This window comes from Phaenicophaeus curvirostris, chromosome 2 (genome assembly GCF_032191515.1).
Source record: "Phaenicophaeus curvirostris isolate KB17595 chromosome 2, BPBGC_Pcur_1.0, whole genome shotgun sequence".
Classification (NCBI taxonomy): domain Eukaryota; kingdom Metazoa; phylum Chordata; class Aves; order Cuculiformes; family Cuculidae; genus Phaenicophaeus; species Phaenicophaeus curvirostris.
In genome coordinates, this window is record NC_091393.1 from 98,330,098 (window position 1) to 98,352,038 (window position 21,941).

A 21,941-nucleotide genomic window follows, 5' to 3' on the forward strand; every position below is an offset into this window, starting at 1 on the left:
GGAAATGTTCAAGGCCAGGTTGGATGGGGCCTTGAGCCACCTGATCTAGTGGGATACCCCTGCCCATGGCCGGGAGAGATGGAACTAGATAATTCGTAAGGTCCTTTCCAACCCAAACCATTCTATGATAGCGTTTTGGCTCCACTTATTCAGTGATGAAAGGGAATTTTCTGACTCTTTACTCCAGTTAGCCTCGTGGAGCAAATCTAACTACTATAAATGCCATGGGATTCCATCCACTTTTATTTCCCAATCACCCCCCACCAAGTCGTAAGTAGTTACACATGTGCGATTCCATGAAAACAATACAGTTTCCCTGACATAGCTGCAAACATTACTAGTTTAATAATACTTTTTATTCATGGTAACAAAAAAGAGGAAGCAAAAATACTATTCTGAGCCACATCCCAAAATGAAGGCTTTGCCCTCAGAAGTCCCTCTATTTTCAAACTGAGTATACAAGTACAATAAACGCATTTCTTTAGACAGCTACTTTCATTCTGATTGGGAGAATAATAAAAAAAAACTGAGCAGAAACTTTTAAGCTACTTTGTACTTCAGAGCCTGAGCAACAAAGGGCAAACAGAAATTACAGGACTCATTGTTCAGTTATTTGTGCCTCCTGCTCTTCCATTGCAGAGGCAAACTCACCAGGATCCTGCTGCCTTAAACTGCAACTTCCAGCCCTATAACTGTCTAGGACCATTTAGAACATCAGTGTTTACGTACTGGCCCTAAACTGGCCTTCACCGTTTGCCCTACCCTTTAATCCCTTTCAGAGTTGTATATGGTAATAATCATCAGCTTTAAAAAACAGTAATAAATTCATTCAGCATAGGAAAACACAGATTGTGAAAACTGGCTAATCTGGAGGCCAAAGTTCTCTAACCTGCTCTAGCCAGACTAGTGTGACCCACTGCCAGATTTTACATGCAACTGTGTGACCAATTTCTGCATAAGTAATAAAAAACCCCTGAGCTCAAGGGTTATTTCCATGTCTAATCACATTCCAGTTCTGTAGCCACACACTTTCACCTTTTACCTTTTTTTTCTTGTCATCATCCATTCATTTTTTAATTAAAAAATCCCACCACAGATCACAGTTGTGTTACCAGTATGGGAACATCTGGTTTGTTGTCAGTTCTGGCTGCTGCAGAAAGCACTGAAAACTATCTCTGGACTCATATTTTTCAGTGATTTTGCTTCAGTCATAACAGGGCACTTCTTACATTTACTGTCCGTGAGAGCTCAAACAATCGAGTTTTCCTGACATAAACTCCTGTGGAGAGGGAATAAATGTCAAGGTCTTAAGTCAAAGCATTTGTGGCAACCAAACATACCGTCCAATCCAGATACGATGTGCACTCTTTCATTTAGTAAATGGAATGAAACACATCACTGTGATTTATGATTGAGTACCTCTAAGCAACACAGTTTGAAAATGAAAAACTAGCAGAGAGGTGACTAGAGTAAATAAAGGGGTTATTCAGCCTAGAGAACAGGAGGCTGGGGGGAGATGTTATAGTGACCTTCCAGTACTTAAAGGGGGCTAGGGGAAAGCTGGGGAGGAGTTCTTTATCGGGGAATGTAGTGATAGGAGGAAGGGCAACGATTTTAAGATGAAAGAGTGTAGATTTAAATTGATCTAAAGAAGAAATTTTTTACTGTGAGGGTAGTGAGGCCCTGGAACGGGTTGCCCAGAGAAGTCGTGGATGCCCCATCCCTGGAGGTGTTCAAGGCCAGGTTGGATGAGGGTATGAGCAACCTGATCTAGTAGGAGGCACCCCTGACCATGGCAGAAGGGTGGAATTGGATGATCTTTAACCCAAACCAACCCATTCTATGATTTTCATGCTTCGTTTAATAAATAATTATGCCTTTTTCCTTTTGAGAACAAGAAGTTAAATAGTCAGCAATGTATAGTTAGTTGTAGTCCACACAGCTGGACAAGATACAAAACAACTTAACGCAAGTGACAGTAACTGCAAATGCAGACACTAAAAAAGAGTAATCACATTCTATATTTCTGGAAAATATATTAGAAAAAATTAAGGGTTGCATATTTACTAAAATACAAACCATCTGTGGCCCATAGAACACTGATTTTAATGTCCTCATTACTGCTAAACGATTTTTCTTCTCAGGTGTAACAGTTAGTAAAAACATTCTCAGATAATGGCACTGTGTTGTAGTTTGCAGTATTATTTTTTTTAAATGAAGTATACTCAGTGTCTATCCTATAAGAACACTGCTGAAAATATGATTACTAGGAAAATCCTAAGATCACATTTATGTCAGACTTTCAGCTGGTGGGTGATGGGATCACTGTAGATCCCTATGCTGAACGCCAACTACTTCACAAAGAGGATTGCATACGCATACAGCAAGCAGTGTGCTGGAGCTTTTGTAGCAAATCTTGAACTGTAACTCAAATGCAGCATAAACCTCATGAGATTGACTATGGAAAAAACACTGACATAAGAATGTTATAAGAATGTAGATTATTTTAATGTTCCCATCATTGCAACGCTGAGGCATCTTTCTCAAGCAGTACCTCAACATATTCTCATTTTCACTTAAAAGTTAAAGTTGAATATGGCATTTAATAACTTTCCCCTCCTTTAGTTGAAATTTCTCTGCTACATAAGAAAGGGAAGTGGGAGATGGTACTGACACAGCACAGACCTAAGATATGTATTTCAACAGATCTTTACATTCATTGCAGAGCACAAGTGTTCTACTTCCAATAGGTCAGAACCTGTGCTAAAAAAAACCCAGAAACACAGAAAACTGCAACAAATAGTCTTATAAACCACAGCGTTCTTTACTTACCAGGTCTTGCAGCTAGTTTCCAATCTCACCCATGTGTCCATTTTTTACATCTGAAATTTCTTGGGAAACAGGGCTTTGCTTTGTGCTTACTTCTCATTCTATTTTGTCAATCCCAAAGCATTTTACAGGAGGAATACATGTTTAAATTTCCTCTTTATTAAGAACTTTACTCTTTAGCTACTAGTGAAGAGGGATGTACTGATTTACTGGATAAGATAGAAATACATTGTCTAAAGAGACTTATTTAAAACTTTGACCTACCTTTTCAATGATCCTCTCTGAACATAACACCCAAGTACACTTCTCCTGCATAAGAATTTCTATTTCAGAAGAGTACAGCTCTATTTAATGGAGGTCAGTAATGGACTATTCCATGTTTTTCCCCCCTCACCGAGGGGTTCACATTGAGTTCATGAACTAAATTTTTTTTTCTTTTGATAACTGCTTTTAAATACTACTCTGAAATAAACTAAAGGTAAAATTCTTTGGGTCTAACCTGGAATGCAATTGTAAACCCAAGACCAATACGACCATCCAACATTACGTACTTCAGAAAGTGAAAGATCTTATTTGTTTCTATAATGTACACATAATCCATTTCAATAAAATAATCTGCATTGCCCTGAGTTAAATTCCAGAAACGTAAAAGCACATCTTCTAATGGACCTTCAAATAAGTACATTTCACACACTGCCTGTTTTGCTTGGCAGGCCATTATCTGCAGAGCACGCATAGTAACCCGTCTACTCACAAAAGCAGCCCAGGATCAAGCACACTATTCTATTTGCTCAGTTAGCATTACAAGGCAAAACAGGAAGGCAGGCAAGCGTACTGTACAAAATTATGAGGCTGGAAAAAGTGTGGTAGGGCACAAATCCCTAGGAAAGTTGATGCCATTAAGTCAGCGTTCTAATGTAAAAGAAATAACTTGCTGTTACTTTCACAGTCACAGTTTTATTTTTATTCATTGTACTTAACAGAATGGTGTAATAAAAGTACTTTTAAAATGGATGTTCTGTGTTCTGTTGAAGTAATTAAAGCATTTTCACGATCAAGAAGTCCGCAAAAGGGAATAGTCTCTTTCCTTCATCCTCTTTCCAGTAACGCTCGCGTAAGAGAGAAAATCCATCACAAAAACATACTTTGAAAAACTTGGTTCTGTTCTTCAAGCCTTGGGGTTTATTGTTTGTTTATTCCCTCTAGGACACAGGCAAAGTAGAAGAAACTTCATGTTTTACTAAGTATAGTTTCTCACGGCCCATAATTTTCACTGCCTTAGTCTCAGCAGGTACTGCAGCTTAGCTATGTCCTTCTCTGTTTTCTTTACTGTACTGTATGAAAATATGGTCACAATGAGAATTTCCGATCATAAACAAATCAGCTTCAGAAGGGAGGGAAAAGTGTCCTTTGGATTCTATCAGCTAGAAATTCTGGGGTGCCCTACACCTGGTTCTTATCCAACAAACTGCACAACTGCAGACACCCATGTGCAGCAGCAGCTGCTTGAATTATGGTCTGAGAATCTCTGTATCACATGTGGGACTCTAGCATCTCATTCCCCTTTCAGCAGAGTATTAACACGTATTTTTTATCTTTGTGTATATTCTACATGTAGAAGAACTGATCCAACAACCATTCTTACGAGGCTGCACATACAGAACTGGCCTGATAAAAGCACAACCTGACATAGATTACAAGTTGGAATTTGCAGTCATAATACCATATTAAGAAAAGGAAACCCCCTGCTGCTAACCCAGTTTTAAAAAAAAATCCTTCTTTTCTTGAAGGAACTTTCAGCTCTACTGCCATCCCTGTTTCAGCTACCACATTAAAAACTCCTGGTACTGAACAGATTTGACTGATATTTTACAATAACACAATTTGTCAAGGAAGTCTACAATGGCAGCAAGTTACTATACAGACTCTAACATGGTTTGCCACGTTTTTGCTAGAGCTCTCAATGTCCACACAACAAGAAATTGCCCATTAAATTTATAGAGAAATTTTATGCTAACTGTACTCATTACAGTCTGTGAGGAAACTAGGTAATTGGGTTGTTATACTTCTATCTTTAGAAATAAATTAGAATTACTGCTTAGTTAGTGTAATTTAAAATGTCTGACTGTGCCTGTTCTAAGCATCCATTAACAAGTGCTGGCTTCTACTTGACTTCCCACTGCATTAAACGGGCCATTTCTGTACACAAGACAAAAGCAGCTAATCAAACTGCATATTTGTTTTATGGAAAATAAATACGCAGGGAGCAGGCATAGAAACTGCAGTGTTAAAATACATTTGTCTTATGCCAAGATTCATTTGTAAATTCATCTCAAGTGTTATATTTACTAAATCATGCTTGTGTGTTTTCAAGACTGTTAACTGCTAGAAAACAAATAATATTTACAGTACAGTTAAATGGAGTGAGTTATTCAGCAATATTCAAAAGCAGAATCTGCAAAGCTAGGTGCACAGAAGCATTTGTGTACTGCAGTACTCAGTGCTGCAACATCTAACTCTTAGATCCTTTAACAGCTAAGGGACTCTGACTTCCATGCTCAAGATATCTAAAATTATGCAGTGTCTATGCAGCTGCCCAGACACCTAGGAAAGCTAAAATAATAAACCCAAGCTGTCCAGTGGAAAATACCAAGAAGGAATCCAAAAACAGAGTAATCTTGTATTTGTGAAGATATATTAACTCCACAGAGAGCTGCAGGGAAATGTTCCCCTGCGTTTATGAAACCTTTAGGTTCATAAACCTGAATCCAACAACTAAGTCTACTCCAAATGTGTATGAGAGACCCATAGATAATCATACTATTATGTTTTAATTCTATATCTTTGAAATAGCTAACCACAGAGTTATAAAAGCTATAAATTCTATCTTCTGAATAAGGGATAATTAACTCCCAGCTACCAAATATGATAGTACCAGCCACCATGCTGTAAACTGTCCTTATAGATGCAAACACCCACTCTATTCAGTGTTCAAATTTTCAGTTCACATACAATAAAGATTCACTGAGCCAGAATAAAAAAAAAAAACCTAAACCCCTAATTATAAACTACTGTTTGGAAAGCTCATATGTAAATAAACCAAAAGATTTTTAGTTTGTTTTGTGAAAGGTGGTAATCGAAGATCAGTCATCTAGGCATCGAAAAAGTGCTCCAAGTCTGTTGACTGAGCAGTGCTGTGTTGGCACCACAGCTCCTCCCGAGAATGCCTTCTAAGTTGACTCCTGCAGGCAAAATAATCTAAGGAATACTTTGTCTGAGATCTAACAAAACCTCTTGGCAGTAGCAACATCTCTGCTATTTTTCAGAATTCCACAAATACCTATAGGTAACTGAAGAAATTCACAGGAAGAAAAAAAAAAAAATCAGACACGGATGGGATGCTATGCAAACTCGTTACGTAGACATTAAGCGCTACAGCTTTGGTTTATATTTTGACCCTGGCTACCTAGGAGGTTCAGCATTTAAGTTACTAAGTGTCTTGCTACAGATGCTGCCTCGGAACACCAGTATTACTCCTGTATGACTGGGCATTCTGCTGTTGAGCCAGGAAAGATACTGACTGGGAATATAATAATCAAAAGTGGTTCTTTATAGGAATTACCCTTTTAATTATAAAAATGGAAGCCGCTCTGATACTAGGAAATAACATCCTAAGTTCTGTACCAAAAATTATTTAGTTCTGCATCAAATTAAAGCAATGAATAATTACAGAACTTAAACTAATCTCAAATAATATATATATAATATATAGAACAAAAGAAGTGACACTTAACATCCATAGAGTAGCTTTTGGTAAGAATAGATGCACCTGCCATCCTTGTGTTAAAGCAGTATACACTTTGTAGAGATGATATGATGGAGGAGCTAAAAAAGGGGTATTACGTACATCCATTAATGGCTGAATTCAGATACTTATTAGCCCTGTTACCCATTAGATTTGCCTAGTAATTTATTCATTTTGGATAATATTTCCACAGAATAAGTAATGCCTTAATATTAAGACATTTTACCTTAGAAGTAAACAGCTTAAGAGCTTCAAACCATTTAAATGAATGCATGCACTAAGTAAAACAGCTACTTTTTTCCCCATTGTTAATTTAGCTAAAAAGGTGGTATAATATACAGTAGCGATGCATCCAGCACTTTTCTGTCACTGTAGTTTTGTCATCCACAAACCCAGAAATTACATTTAATCAAAAGTATGGATATTTTCACAGTAAAACACATTTATCCACGAGGGTAGTTTAATTCTTTGTCTTCTTAGCGTACTCACACAAACTCTGGGTGCAATATTAAAGGAAGAGTTCTATGATCAGAAGCCATTCATAAAGTGCAGATCCCAAATTCAAGTCGCACTTCTATTTGTACATAGTGTAACAAATCCCTACAGGATGCAGCAAGACAAATGCACAAATAAGGATTAATTAGTGCAGTAAAAATGAAGCCTTCTTCATTGAAGGGGTAAACAATAGGCAGCTGCTCCCTCAACACCATCCAACCAGGGGAAGAAAAAGAAAAGGAAAGAAAGACAATGAGTTGAAATAGAAACAGTTTCAACAAAACAATAAAAATTAATATTACTACTACTAGTAAAATACAGAAAGCTGTACTAAGCCCATATAGTGGTCACACACTGCACAGTCCCAGCAGTGAACGCCAGATGAACAGCAGTTCAGGTGAAATGCAATGGCAAACGGGAACTGGGCATCAGGAGCAGGAGGATGAGCATGGATTCCTAAGGACAGCAGCCATCAGGAAAGAGGACAGTCCTCAGCAAACTCCCCACTTACATATGGAGCATGATCTCCATAGTATGGAATAGTTCTGTTGGCCAGCGTTGATCAGCTGTCCTGGTGCTGCTCCTCCCTACAGGAAACTGAGAAAAGTCCTTGGTTTCCTTGGCAATAATCAGGCACCTAAGATATACAGGAAATGAATCAACTAGCTGTACAGGTCACATTTGCTTCAGAACTCAGATTGATTGCCATCAAACTGCCACAGTAACTGTACTCCCCCAAAATAACAGCTCCGAAACCTGGATCAAAAGACATCACATCTTTCAAAAGTGGATATTAACCACTTGGGCTGGCCAAATGAAAATTTAAAAGACTAAACATATACGCTACCTTCTTAATGTGGCTTCTTGAACAAGATGCTTGAATGACTTTAATCCACTAGATCAGATCTTTGCATCAGGAAATTCCAAATAAACCCCATATGAAACTGACATAGTTTTAATTTTAGCTTGCTTCTAGAAAGCATTGGAAAAAAGTGTCATTCATATTTATTCCCTTCTTAGGCAGAGTAAAAAGCATAGTTATACTATAATCTGTACGTTTTTCTTCTGAGTTTTCTCATTGTCATCCCTACATTCTAGGCAGACTTGCATAAATCTACACATTTGCAGATCCCGTAATCAGACATTGAACAAATATGCTCACTGATCCATCGCTTAGACCCTCAGAACTTTTTTGAGGCTCTTAAATAACATCCATTAAGTGTAAATGAGCTGCTTCTAAACATTTTTATTCTCATTTATGGCCTCCTGACTTTTGAGTAGTCAAAATAATTATCTCCCAGATTCTTTTTTCCCATTCTTTCATAATCAGGAGAAAAACATGTATTATCCATAAAGATTCTTAAAACTAAGATTGCAGGAGGCATTATGTCACCTTAGCAACTACTTTTTAGAACTTAATTACTCTGCAAATGCTGATTTTTAACATGCACTTAGAGTTTAAAATAATTTCTAGCAACTGGAAATCATACGCTTCTTGATTAGAATTTCAGAAAGCCATAAAGACTTAAATCGGAAAAAGAGAAATGAAATATAACAGAGCCTTGTGTGATAAAAATATCTGTTCATAGTAAACTGTCTCCAAAGCTAGTCATTCAGTTGCCATACAACAAAAATTACTAGTGGAAACCAGAGTAACCAAGAATTCCAAGAAATATTACAAAAAAAAATTACCTTTAAAAACATACATAAGGTGCCATTATTCAAACATAGTCAGGTAGGGAAGCAACCACCTTGCCTGTCAGTTTTATGTCCCCTAATTGCAACCAACACTGCTCCAATGCCATATTTGTTATTCCATGCCCCTTTTACAAGTTAACTTAATCTCCCCTGCCCCAAGTGCTAGGAAGAAAACTGCTCCTCTATTTCTCCTTCTTCAGAAGGTACATTCCTCCACTGCCAAACCACATTCCTACTTTACTGCTTAGATAGTATTCTATCCACGGAATATGGAATTAAAAACTAGAAATTCTTCCTTTTCTCCGTAACTAGAGTGCTTCAAACAAGCACAGCAGGAGCACTTTTCCAATTAACATTTATGCAGCACAGTCCACCTCCTCATTCCCTTAACAAATCTGAGTCACAACCACTAGCTCAACTGACTAGAAATTAACTTACTAAAGCAAAAATGAGTAAAGTTACACAGTCATTTGACACACAACTGCATACAAATGTACATTTGGGAAGCTGGAGAGTTTTGCCCTCAAAATAAATGAATTTTATTTAAGACAGAGAGAACCTGCAGTGAGATGTATTATCTTGTGCTAAGCCCAGTGATAAACTACAAAAAAAATGGAGGCTTTCAGACACACAGACTCTTTTTAGCTTTAGTCTTGATTAATGGCTACAAAGGTTATTAGATCTTTTACAGCCTCTCCCTCTTTTTTTTTTTCCCAAGAGGATTACTGTTCTGTTCTAAGGAAAATGGAAGATGCACTCATTCCTCTTGAATAATTATGGATTAAGCCTGTACGCAAAAGCAGGACAGCAGATTGTGCCCTCCTCATCATCATGTTTTACACCTTCTCTGCTCATTTATTTGAAGTCACATCCTGGTAGGTAAAATTAACCCCCAAATTAGGCCCTTAAATTTATCTTCTATTAGTTTGAAAATCGAACACTAGTTAAGCAGTAGGATGTAACTTCGATATCTCTATTAGATTTGAATCAGAATTCAGTAATCCTTGACAGAATGTGAAGGTTTCTCCCTACCTTGTCTGTCTGGTTTGTGCCACACCATTTGGTTAAACTCCACCTGCTGGATAATCTTCTTACAACAAGCCTAGAGACGCTTTCATTTCACCGGCGCCGATATACCACCTAGCTACACTAAAACTGACTGAACAGTATACCTGATTTATATTCATGTTTTCCCTCTCTCCCATCCTCTGCCAGTACCATAACCAAGTGAAATCCCTTATTAGGTCTTTTTTTTCTAAATACCTCAGGTTAACAGGCTGTATTTGTAACTAATATAAATTTCTGGTAATACAGTTATACACAGGAAAAGTCATAGCTCCATTTCACAGCTAAGAAAAAATTATACCTCATGCTTTTCAGTCTCATATTAAAAAAGCAGAAAGTAACGTATAAATGTATTTGTTAACTAATATTTAGATAAAGTATCATCTTAATTTTTTCAAACACTATGAGATAAAAGAACAGGTAAAAAAGTCTCATGGAATTCTAGATTACCAACTCCAGAGAATGCCAACGCTAAGCTAATTAACTAATTTGAAACCTACACCTTTCACATATATTCACACATAGCTTTCAGTAAACTAAGTCAAATCGTGATATATAAAAATCTGTCAGAAGTACCCAGCTTTCTTTATCACTAAGGACTACTATTCATACTCAGAAACGTTTCTAGCTTTGGGGGTGGAAGGAAAACTGATGGAATTTGAGGGCTGTATGCAAAGGGTAGCAAATCAAGATATTTCTGCAATACGGAACTTACTTAAACACTTCCTCATACATGTTCAACATTCAAATTACAAAAATAACCAACAGTAAATTTTTACTCATAATTTCCCACCCGCAAAACCCACTGATTTAGATCTGTGTGTTTGCTGATATTTTCTCTTACAGGATGTCTTATAAATATGCTTGCTACCAACTACTAGTCTTTAGTGTAAAGAACAAGAAGCTGAGAAGAGACCTTACCGCTGCCTGCAGCTGCCTGGAAGGAGGTTGTAGTGAGGCAGCTGTCGGCCCTTCTCCTACGTAACAAGGGACAGGAGAAGAAGAAATGGCCTCAAGTTGCATGAGTGGAGGTTTAGATTGGATATTAAGAAAAATTTCTTTACTGAAAGAGTGAAGAAACATTGGAACAGGCTGCCTAAGGAAGTGGCAAGTCATCATCCTTAAAGGTGTTCAAAAAATGTGTAGACATGGCACTTTGTGACATGGTTTAGTAGGCAGAGTGCTCTTAGGCTGACAGTTGGACTGGATGATCTTAAATGTATTTTCCAGCCTTAATGATTTTATGATTTTATTTCTATTATTATCCACCATCGTTTAGGAATAATAAAAAAATAATGCCGGGTGATAAAGACTCAAGATCTTACCTAGAGAAATCTGAATACTGAAACACTGGAAAAGGCATTACATTTTGAAAATAATAATTTAATCAAGAGTTGGGAAAGCACACATTCATTTAGAATACTGCTGAAGTATTTTTCCAGAAACAAAAAAAGAGTGTAATTTTACTGCATGCGGATAATCGTAATTTCAGAATGTCACCACAAAATAAGCACAAATGAAGACTATCTGCAATGAGAATTTTTATATTTATCTCATTTCTGATGAAGAACTATTTTTTTCCTCTTGAAATAAGTCCATCTATTTTGGCCAGATCTGCAAGTGAAACTGTTGCAGAACCTCTCTGAGCTGGTCGTGCCTGAGAGGGGAAAAAAAGAAAAAGAAAACAATTTATAGGGCTAATTTTAAGTCAAAATATTTTGTAAAAACCTTTCAAAGTGTAGGTAATTTAGAACATGCTTTCAATCAGAAATGAGTTTAGCTTCACATTACCTGTGATTCATGGAATTTCCAGCCAATCATGTAGAAGATCTGAAACGTAGCAGGTACTGAGCCATCGCTATTTCCATACATTTCTGTTAGAGCATGAAGGGAGAAAGAGAAAGAGGTACACAGAACATCAGCTTTAAGAAATACTTAGTTCTCAGAACACTAGAACTAAGTATGACATATTTATCATAATGACTGTTGGTGAAAGATTTGGGACAATAAAAATATCTCACAGAGGTTTGCCAACACAGTTCAAATGCTGTTATTATAATTAAGGTTAAAAATACCTGCACGATAACGGTATTTTGTTCTATTCCAAAATGTGGTGTTTTTTTACACAGAGGTCAGAGAAAGACATTGAAAATACCTTCTTAGAGTCATTAACCGATTACCTCTCAAATACTTACCTTTGTATATTGCAGCAGCTGCTAACATTGTTTCCCTGTGTAGCAGAGGTTTTCTATTCCAAGAGCAATTACTCTCCCCCATACCTAAAAACATGTTTCAGCTTTAGGAAAAAGAAAATACAGCATATTCCATGAGTTAAGCATCACGCACTACTGACAGATTTTTTAATAAACCAGAAAAAATATAGAATCCTCTGAATCTCCCTGTAAGAGAGAACATACCACAAATAACTAGGTGAGTTTCTTATCTCTAAGAATCCAAGTCTTTTAGTGTCAATGCTTTGCAATTCAGAGTTTGCATTGCTAGGACTGATTTCAAATTATTACTTCTTCAGCTTGTCTTCAAACATTTAGGTTTTCTAGTATAGTTTATTTGAAGCACAAGCGCAAAGCTTTTATTCAGACACACCACTCATCCAGTTTTTGAACAGAGAAGCATCAAAATTACTACCCCAAGAGATTTTTAGTAATTATTTAATAACCACAGTTCTAATCTGTTTAATCACTAACTGCATCTGAATGTTGCTGCAGAGAATTGTTTTATTTTCATTAAGGAGTTACTGTAAACAACAGCAGCAGCTGATCCAGAGTAAGTAGATACTCTGAATTGCTCTGAAAGTAAGAAGTGACTGCATATGAACGACTACTTTACAATCCATGACAAATGCAATCAGCATCTCAACTGTTAAACACCTCAACTGGGTTTTTGTACCCCAGTAGACTCCAATTTGAGGGTCTATTTATTTTCATTCCAAAGCAGTTTCCAGAATGTCCTGATAATTAGAGGCTCGCAGGAAAAGTCAGAATGTGGGATATATGCTCCTGTTTCCCTTCAAGGGCTTTTCGGCAGCTTACACTGAACAGGCTCACAAAGAATAGGAATACAAGGGAAGCAGAAAACTCATAGCACCACAACAAAGCAGCAAATCTGACTTCTGCTTCCCAACACAGGCATAATGCTAACAGGCATCACCTCCTGACTCACTAGAGATCAGGAACAGAGCAACACTTATACTGTTACAATAAGTTTTATTTATAATTTATTTATATTTTCTAAGAAATAATTTTTTTTTTATTATGAGGGTGATGAAACTCTGGCGCAGGTTGCTCAGAGGAGTGGTAGAGGGCCCCATCCCTGGAAACATTCAAGGTCAGGTTGGACAAGGCTCTGAGCAACCTGATCTAGTCAAACACGTCCCAGCTCATTGCATGGCAGGTGGACTGGATAACCTTTAAAGGTCCCTTCCAACCCAACTCATTGTATGATTCTATGATCTGGAGTTAAGAAACACACAGTGAAACTCTTTTGTGCCTGCATCACTGAAAATAGAAAACATAAATGTTTCCATAAAGTATATACTTGCCTTGCAAGTCTTCCATAATCTCAAACAACCCTGGGTAGTTGACCTGAATTTCATCAGTGTCCTAAAAGAATTGAGAAGCTTGCATTTAGAGCATATCAAGCTAAACCAGCAGCATTATGTGAACCTACAGAGCTGCTAATGAGCTACTTGCCTGCTACTGCTGTCGAGCTGTGTATTTCTCAGAATATTAAGATTTCTAGAAAGTTTTGTTTAGTAGTCCAGATGCAATCAAATTTTAATTGAAATGCCATTATTTTCTTCTAGGTTTTAGAAGCAGCAAGAGTGTCTGAAGTTTTTTCAAGCAGGTCTAACATTCTCTGACATTTCTCCAAGAAGACCGTCCAAATGCTACTGGGCCACTAGCCAAAGATACACTTCAGTTGTTTTTATTAATCACAGTGAAGCTGAAAGCAGAGGCAGTCCAGCCTATTTCAGACACTTATTGTGCAAGGGGCACGACTTGCAGAAGGAAATAGTACATTACTAATACATTCGTAAATGGTACTTTTTATATACCAGCAGCTCTGATGTTCTGGATTGTTCTGATTGCTCTCTTATTTATAATTACCACAGTCAGGGTGTTAAAGCCAGCTCTTGATAGCAGATGTCCCAAATCAGAGACAGCGGTGAACGGTGACACGTGAGGAGAAAATCCCCCTTCCCTCTCCAATTCTGCTAGCTGCAAAGAGCAGCGAAGCTCATACAGAGTGTCTCCCCCAAACATTGCACCAATGAATACTCCATCTGGCTTGAGAACGTGGTGAATCTACAACGAAAAAAATGGATTTTCTTATTAAGGCTACGTAACTAAGAAGTTACTATGACTCTTTTTTTTTAATTAACTTAAAAGTAATTTTTATACTGGTTGCAATATATTTTTAATATTGACTGTAATCCACAAGGCAAGGTGCACTAAAGCTTTTGTTAGCACTGCAAGATAAATGATCTGTTTCAAAGCAGACTCTTTGTTCTTATGAAAGAGTGAATCCCTAGAAATTAGTTGCAATCAAGAAACACAGAATGCACTGTGGGAATCCAGAATAAAACTATTTTCAGTGAGATACTCCTGAAACAACATCCTCCATTAATTTACTTTTGAAAATAAGGTAGATTAAAATAGCTTCTGCCTACTTTTACTTTCTCAGATGAGGGCAGCAAAAATACTTTTTAATGTCTTGATTTAAGAGAACGGAGAATTTAGTTTTCAGTAGTGACCTGTGCACATCTGAATACAGGACACAGTAATATAATTCTTCTGTCCACCCCTACCTATTTTTAACTAGCCAGAATAGCAATATCATGACTCAAATGCCAAGGCTGACGAGCTGCTTTCTCTTCTGCTAAGTCCTAGCCCCCTTCCCCCTGAGAAGGAAAAGTGATTCATGCTTTCGTTTTTTCTTAAGAGCTGGCAATGATCCCTGGTTTAGGTATCCAAAGAGCTGTATTAGACAATCAGGCTAACAAGACAGCGAAAGCTTCAAACAGTTCCCCTTAGTGATTTGAAACTGAAATCTCTTAAACTGGTTTTTAATTAAGTATTAATCAAGCTACCTTTTCTGTGCTAGTAAAGAAGCCTGTAAGTGACAGGTAAGAAATTTAAGCAGTTGAAGGCAGATTCCATTAGTTAAAACCAGTGGTCCCAAAGCAAGAAATGAGCGTTCACTATGGAAGTTGGCCAAGAATTCTAGCTCCCTCCCATTTGTGGGGCATTATGATGCATCGGTTACTTTTACTGCGGTGGTAAAAATATTTGACACTCCACAGAATACTTAAAATTCCAGAGAAAAGTATGTATTTCCTCACAAGCCTTTTTTTTCCCCCTTCTTTTAAGTACTGAAGGAATTCTGATTTCTATTTTTATTATTTCTGTTACAGCAAAGTATTCTTCATACCAACAGGTGACAGAATAGCACTGCAATGACTGACCAATTCAAAATAAATGAGAAACAGCAAACTGGTTAACATAGTCCTTGCTCTTCCTCTCAAGATCTGAAACAAGTTTTTGTGAGCAGGAAGGAGCTGAAACAATCCCAAATCCAATTTTTTCAGCAACAGTTTCAGTTTTCTGTCCTTAACTAGGATTTGTGTTATTTAAAAATCAAAATGCTTTTGTCTGATGAAAGTAGAATTTAAAAACAATTAGCCAAGACAAAAATAATACTAGTTCCATAAACCAGTTCTGCAAAAGTTAGAATTAGAAAATTCTTGCACTACTAGTTAGAAGAGCTAGCACAATAAAATGAACAGCATTGTCTCAGTTTACATTAGTTACGATAATCTCAGCTTAAGCTGAGACTACTTATAAGCTCAGAGACTACTCCAAATTGATGTGGGACAGTAAATCAGTGGGAATACCAACTGATGCTCCTCAAACTGCCAAAAATACTGTGAAAAATACTTGCGTGCAACACAAGCTATTTCTGTGCCTCTTATTTAGACTTGCAAGTACAGAGCACCTTAAATGTAGGTAATGGCAAGTGTTGATTTTTAGTATTGTAAAACAGTTTCTTACCTCTTTAAAAGCTTTAGGAAGGTCATTTACCCAATGTAAACTGAAATAACAGAAATGCACATTTTATAATGGCATATTAAATAAAATACAGGGACGCAAATCAATTATTACATCATCTAAGCACTTTCAGAAGCGAAAGCAACAAACTAGTTTCTCAAGCTGCAGAAGTTCTGAAATGCCTGCCTAAAATGATACAGAATAAATCCTAAAGTTTATACAAACTTCGTTTTTTTTTTCTTTTTGAAGCTGAGAAGATTTGAGTCCTGGAAACTAGCTAGACTAAACACAGGGAAGAAAGAAGTTACAGGTATCCTGAAGGAAAGCAAACCAAAAAAAAAAAAAAAACCATCAGAAGAGCACTCCTTGCTAAAATGTACTCATGTACTCATATCAAATAAGCAAATACATTTCACATAGCACGACTCACTGCTGTTTAATTCACTATTTATCTTTCTCTTTTTCTCTCCTTAAAGTCACTCCCAAATAGTTAACTAACATCTTTAACATCTTTATCAAAAAAATAAAATGTAAATAACTTATCAATGCATACCTTAAGCTGCTAACAACAAGATCAAATGTATCTTCTTTGAAAGGAAGGAATTCCTCATCAGCTACAATGCTGACTGTAGGGATTTCAGATTCTACAGCATTTTTCTAATGTCAGGTTAGAAGAAAAAAAGACATCAGAAACTCACCCACTTTTGTTTTCCTGCATTACAGAATTTAAGCACATTAGCATTCAGAAAGCTACTTACCAAAGCATTCTCTGCAATATCAACTTGGATAAGTTTTTCAACAGTTTCCTGAAATAAAATTTTAAAAGTCTATCAGAGATGTTAAGTTGTTTTATAAGTTGACATTAGTAATTTTTTTGAATGCCTACACATATCTGTATTAAGCTGGAAACAATCTCCATAACACTTGATAAAACTTGACGTAAAGCAGAAAGCATTTTTTCCCCCAACATAATATTTCATAATTGCTCCTAGGAAGAACAGCTGAAGTCAAAGCGGTAACAGAAAATGCATTCTGCATTTTTAGGTTTAGGTTCAGTCAGATATAAAGCATGGATTAACAGCCAATGAACCACTTTTACTTATGATATGGTTTGTGAAGGATAACCTGCTCATCATTTAGAAGACTCCATAAGGATAATTCTCTAACAACTAAGTGTGTCTGAAAAAGACTGATCGAAAACCGTGCATATCTTTACTCAAGGCTGTCATACAACAGAGCTTCCCTTGTGCTACTGGTCTTGGTCCTCAGTGACAACAGTCACAGCCTGCACACACCTTTGGGCTACAGTTATGGGGACAGGAGAAAGGAAGAGATTTACCTGATAGAGGTGAGAAGACTGTTTTAAGCTATAATAGAGGAATAAATATGTACTTATTTTAAATGTTTTTCAGTATGAAGAGTCAGTACCTTAGTTAGATGTTGAGCTATGTAACCTCTTCCAGATCCAACGTCCAAGGCAAGAGGGAATGTCCTAAACAAGTTTAGCAACATAAAACATAATCAAGACTTCACTTATTTTAACTTTCAGAATCATAGAACGGTTTGAGTTGGAAAGGACCTTCCACGGGTCTAGTTCAACCCCCCATGTCCCATGTGAGCAGGGACATCTTCAACTAGCTAATGCTGCTCAGAGCCCCATCCAACCTCACCTTGAATGTTTCAAGTGGTGGGGCATCTGCCACCTCTCTCGGTTACAGTGTTTCACCACCCTCAGCTTTCACTTTAAGCTACCACTCCTGGTCCTACTGCTACAGGCCCTGCTAAAAAGTTTTTCCCAATCTTTCTCATAAGCCCCCTTTAAGTACTGAAAGTTTGCAATAAGTTCTCCTTGGAGTCTTCTCCAAGTTGAACAACGCCAGCTTTCTTAGCTTCTCTTTATAAGGGCTCCAGGCCTTTGATCATTTTTGTTGCCCTCCCCCGGACCCACTCCTACAGGTCCATGTCCTTCCTGAACTGAGGGCTCCAGAGACTATATTAAGTATACTATATTTGATACTGAAAATGCTCGCAAATAAACTCTGTAAGACTCGCAAGCATCCTTTAATCAGGCCTGGGCAACATGAGGGAGTGATCTCCATCAATCATGTTGAAGGAAGAAATGATTTGTTATAAGCTGCTAACTTATTATATATTTGAATATTATGTACATATTTTGTGATTTTAGAATTAAATTGTAGGATTAGCTTGAATAATAACTTTTAGCTAGCCCGTGCCTGGATACTTATGCTTAAATAACGACTTTTGACAAGGCTGCCGGTAGAAAGAATGGGAAAGAATAAGACTGTATAACAAGGATTAGCACAATGATAAGACAAAGAAGAGCCAGCTAGGACCAGATGCAATCTAAGAGCATGCACAAAAAGGAGAGTTGAAAAGTTCAGCTGTGAGGAAGATCTATGGCCTTCATCCAGAACCCCCGAAGAAGACCTCCAGAGGGCAAAGCGAAGGAAACTTAGGTAAATAAATTCTGAGAACTGATTATAATAGACACACCTATTCCAAGAAAAATAATGAATATGTGACATGTTTCCCAGAATTTATGTGAATATGTCTACTTTAACAAGCATAAAAATCATGTAACCAGCTTCAATAGCCGCACGCACATTTGGTGGAGTGATCCTCTGCACGCCCAGGGCTGCATTAAAGAATACCTTACTCAACAATCAAATTGGCATTGATTATTGAGTCTGGCTTTTCACAGCAACAGCGTGCAGCCACATAAGCGCTGGTTACAGGAGGCATTTCCCACTCACAGGCACGTATATAAGTTTTCCCAGAAAACATATGCATATTCTGTCACTTTACAAGGATTCATTTGAATGTTATCATCAACTTCACAGCAGTCAAATCTCTTGCTAACTTGGAACTTGGGAGCCAGCTCTGCCTGACCTTGCCTTGGAGATGGGGAAAGGCTGCAAACAGAGATCATTACAGAAGAAGACACGTTTGTTCAGCGCAGATCATACTGAACACAAGACGTTATTGTCTTCAAAGAACAAGCAGTGTAAGAAAAGAAAACTGTTTGAAAAGAAAAGCATGCTATCAGAGGGACATTCTGTCTTTAAAAAAATCCAATTACTTCAAGAAAACCTAATTCTACTTTAACTTAAATAAAAAGTATTCCACTTTTGGTAATAGTAGAATCATAGAATGGTTTGGGTTGGAAGGGACTTTAAAGCCCACCCAGTTCCTACACCCCTGCCATGGGCAGAGACACCTCCCACTAGATCCAAGCTGCCCAAGGCCCCATCCAGCCCGGTCTTGAACACCTTCAGGGTTGGGGTATCCACAACTTCTCCTGGCAACCTGTGCCAGTGTCTCACCACTGTCATGGTGAAGAAATTCTTTATGTCTAGTCTAAATCTGCCCCTGTCCAATTCAGACCCATTGCCCTAAGTCCTATCACGACAAGCCTTTATGTTCTGTTTGGCTTTCAAAAAATACAATTAAGTATATGAAACTTAACTCTACTTTGGCTTAAACAATAAGCATTCCACTTTTTCTAACGATAACAACTGCTGGTGCCGCATGAAGCTCTGCTCACTCTCAAGCGCCCATCCCGACCCCAACGCGCGGCGCTCCCTCCCTGGGTCTCCGCTGCGAGGACAGCGGAGCGCTCCCACGCCGGGTCCCCCCGAGGGCCTTACCGGGGGATGTCGAACACCCTGTCCGCTAGCCTGCCGCCCACCTAAGAGAAAAGCCGGCTGGTCAGTGCGGGGCAGGGAAAGGCCGACCCCGCGGCCCCCGCCCGGCCGCACTCCATCCCGCCCCCGACCTCCTCCCGCAGGTAATCGCACTTGGCGGGCTCGGCCTGCAACGCCGCCCAGTTCTTCTGCTTCCGCTTCAGCCGGCGGTCGAAGGGGCTCAGCGCTCCCGGGGACCCTGGCGGCGGCGTGTGCAGCCGGCGGCAGCCACGGGGGCCGAGGCCGAGACCGAGACCCCGACCCACCCGCAGCACCGCCACCGCCATAACCCCGCCGCGCCCGCGGCAGGAAACGCGGCTCCCAACTTCCGGTCCCGCTCCACGTGCGCGCGCCCCGCCGCGGCGTGTCCCGGCGCGGCCGCCGTAGCGCCGCCGGAAGTGGCTGTTCCTGTAGGATGGAGGCGCCCGCCCAGGGCCCTGTCCGCCTGCAACTGCCCCGCCGGCTCCTAGCCCCGCGCCCGGCGGTGGCGGGGGATGCAAGGAGTAGTTACTGCCCCCTGGAGTGCTGTGTCCAGTTCTGGAGTCCCTAGCATTAGGATATGGAGCTGTGGGAGCGGGTCCAGAGGAGGGCTATTAGAATGATCAGAGGGCTGGAGCACCTCCCGTATGAGGACAGGCTGAGAGAGTTGGGGTTATTCAGCCTGGAGAAGAGAAGACTTCGAGGAGACCTTATAGCGACCTGCCAATACTGAAGGGAGCAGGAAAGCTGGAGAGGGACTGTCCGCAAAGGCATGGAGTGATAGGACTTGGGGTAACGGGTCTGAAATGGAGAGGGACAGATTTAGACTAGACATAAAGAATTTCTTCACCATGAGAGTGGTGAGACACTGGCACAGGTTGCCAAGGGAAGTTGTGGATGCCCCAACCCTGAAGGTGTTCAAGACCGGGCTGGATGGGGCCTTGGGCAGCTTGGATCTAGTGGGAGGTGTCTCTGCCCATGGCAGGGGGGTAGGAACTGGGTGGGCTTTAAAGTCTCTTCCAACCCAAACCATTCTGTGATTCTACTATTACCAAAAGTGGAATATTTTTTATTTAAGTTAAAGTAGAATTAGGTTTTCTTGAAGTAATTGGATTTTTTTTAAGACAGAATGTCCCTCTGATAGCATGCTTTTTTTTTCAAATAGTTTTTTTTTTCCTGACACTTCATTCTTTGAAGACGATGATGTCTTGTGTTCAGTATGATCTGCGCTGAACAAACGTATCTTCTTCTGTAATGACCTCCATTTGTAGCCGTTCCCCATCTCCAAGGCAAGGTCAGGCAGAGCTGGCTCCCAAGCTCCGCCTTAGCAAGAGACTTGACTGTTGTGAAGTTGATAATAACATTCAAATGAGTCCTTGTAAAGTGACAGAATATGCATACGATTTCTGGGGAAACTTATATACATGCCTGTGAGTGGGAAATGCCTCCTGTAACCAGCACTTATGTGGCTGCAAACTGATGGAGATCACCGCCCCGTGTTGCCCAGGCCTGATAAAGGATGTTTGCTTTCTAAAACTCCAAACCGAGTCTTAGGACAGTTTATTTGAGGGCATTTTCGGTACCGGGGAAAATCCGGCGCCGCCGCCTCCTCGCGCGCGCGCCCCGCGGTGTTTCCGGAGCGGCGTGTCCCGCCGCGGCCGCCGTAGCAACCCCGGAAGTGGCTGCCGCGGCGCGTGGCGGGGCCGGGCGGGCGCCGCGTGAGGCGAGCGGGGACGCTGTTCGGGGTCTCGTCTGCCACTGGGGCCCGGGAGCGAGCGAGGGGCCGCAGCCTGAGCTCCAGCTGCCAACGGTACGGGCCTGGGCTCCTTGCTAAGCGGCGTTTTGGAGTGGGGAATGCCCCAGTCCCGTGGGGAGCCGGAGTCTGAGGTCTGGCTGGCAGTGGGACTGCTTGAGGTCCTGTTCGGAATCCCTTAAGGCTGTTTCTACAGCCAGTGGGGCTTTTTAACTGTGTATCCATTGCCTGAGGCAGCTCACGTTTGTGGCTAAGACTGTCAAGAAAGCTGCCTGAAGGAGAGGGACCTGGGTGTGTTGGTTGACAACCGACTGAATATGAGCCAGCAGTGTGTCCAGGTGGCCAAGAAGGCCAATGGCATCTTGGCTTGTATCAGAAACGGCGTGACCAGCAGGTCCAGGGAGGTTATCCTCCCTCTGTACTCGGCACTGGTGAGACCGCTCCTCGAATCTTGTGTTCAGTTCTGGGCCCCTCACCACAAGAAGGATGTTGAGGCTCTGGAGCGAGTCCAGAGAAGAGCAACGAAGCTGGTGAAGGGGCTGGAG

General features: G+C 39.9%; 2 protein-coding genes across 3 annotated transcripts in view; one reads left to right on the forward strand and one right to left on the reverse strand.

Moving 5' to 3' along the window:
* Positions 1–11,254: 11,254 nt before the first annotated feature.
* NDUFAF5 (NADH:ubiquinone oxidoreductase complex assembly factor 5) lies at positions 11,255–19,974 on the reverse strand. Of its 2 annotated transcripts, none has more exons than XM_069850147.1 (11): positions 19,757–19,974; positions 19,629–19,669; positions 17,389–17,452; positions 16,719–16,766; positions 16,514–16,617; positions 15,964–16,003; positions 14,020–14,217; positions 13,452–13,512; positions 12,088–12,171; positions 11,684–11,766; positions 11,255–11,549 (listed from the first exon to the last, which is right to left on the reverse strand). In XM_069850147.1, exons 1-11 carry the CDS (start codon positions 19,949–19,951, stop codon positions 11,463–11,465), a joined length of 1,005 nt encoding a protein of 334 aa, XP_069706248.1. In that variant the 5' UTR covers positions 19,952–19,974; the 3' UTR covers positions 11,255–11,462. The 2 variants fall into 2 exon arrangements, with proteins under 2 accessions (XP_069706248.1, XP_069706249.1); XM_069850148.1 differs by having other exon boundaries at positions 19,779–19,965.
* Positions 19,975–21,336: 1,362 nt separating this feature from the next.
* The window catches only part of ESF1 (ESF1 nucleolar pre-rRNA processing protein homolog), a 33,980-nt gene continuing 33,375 nt past the window's right edge, over positions 21,337–21,941 (forward strand). Inside the window, exon 1 of the mRNA XM_069850130.1 lies at positions 21,337–21,453. The gene's annotated coding sequence lies outside the window, so the exon portion shown is untranslated. The remainder of the gene's footprint in view (positions 21,454–21,941) is intronic.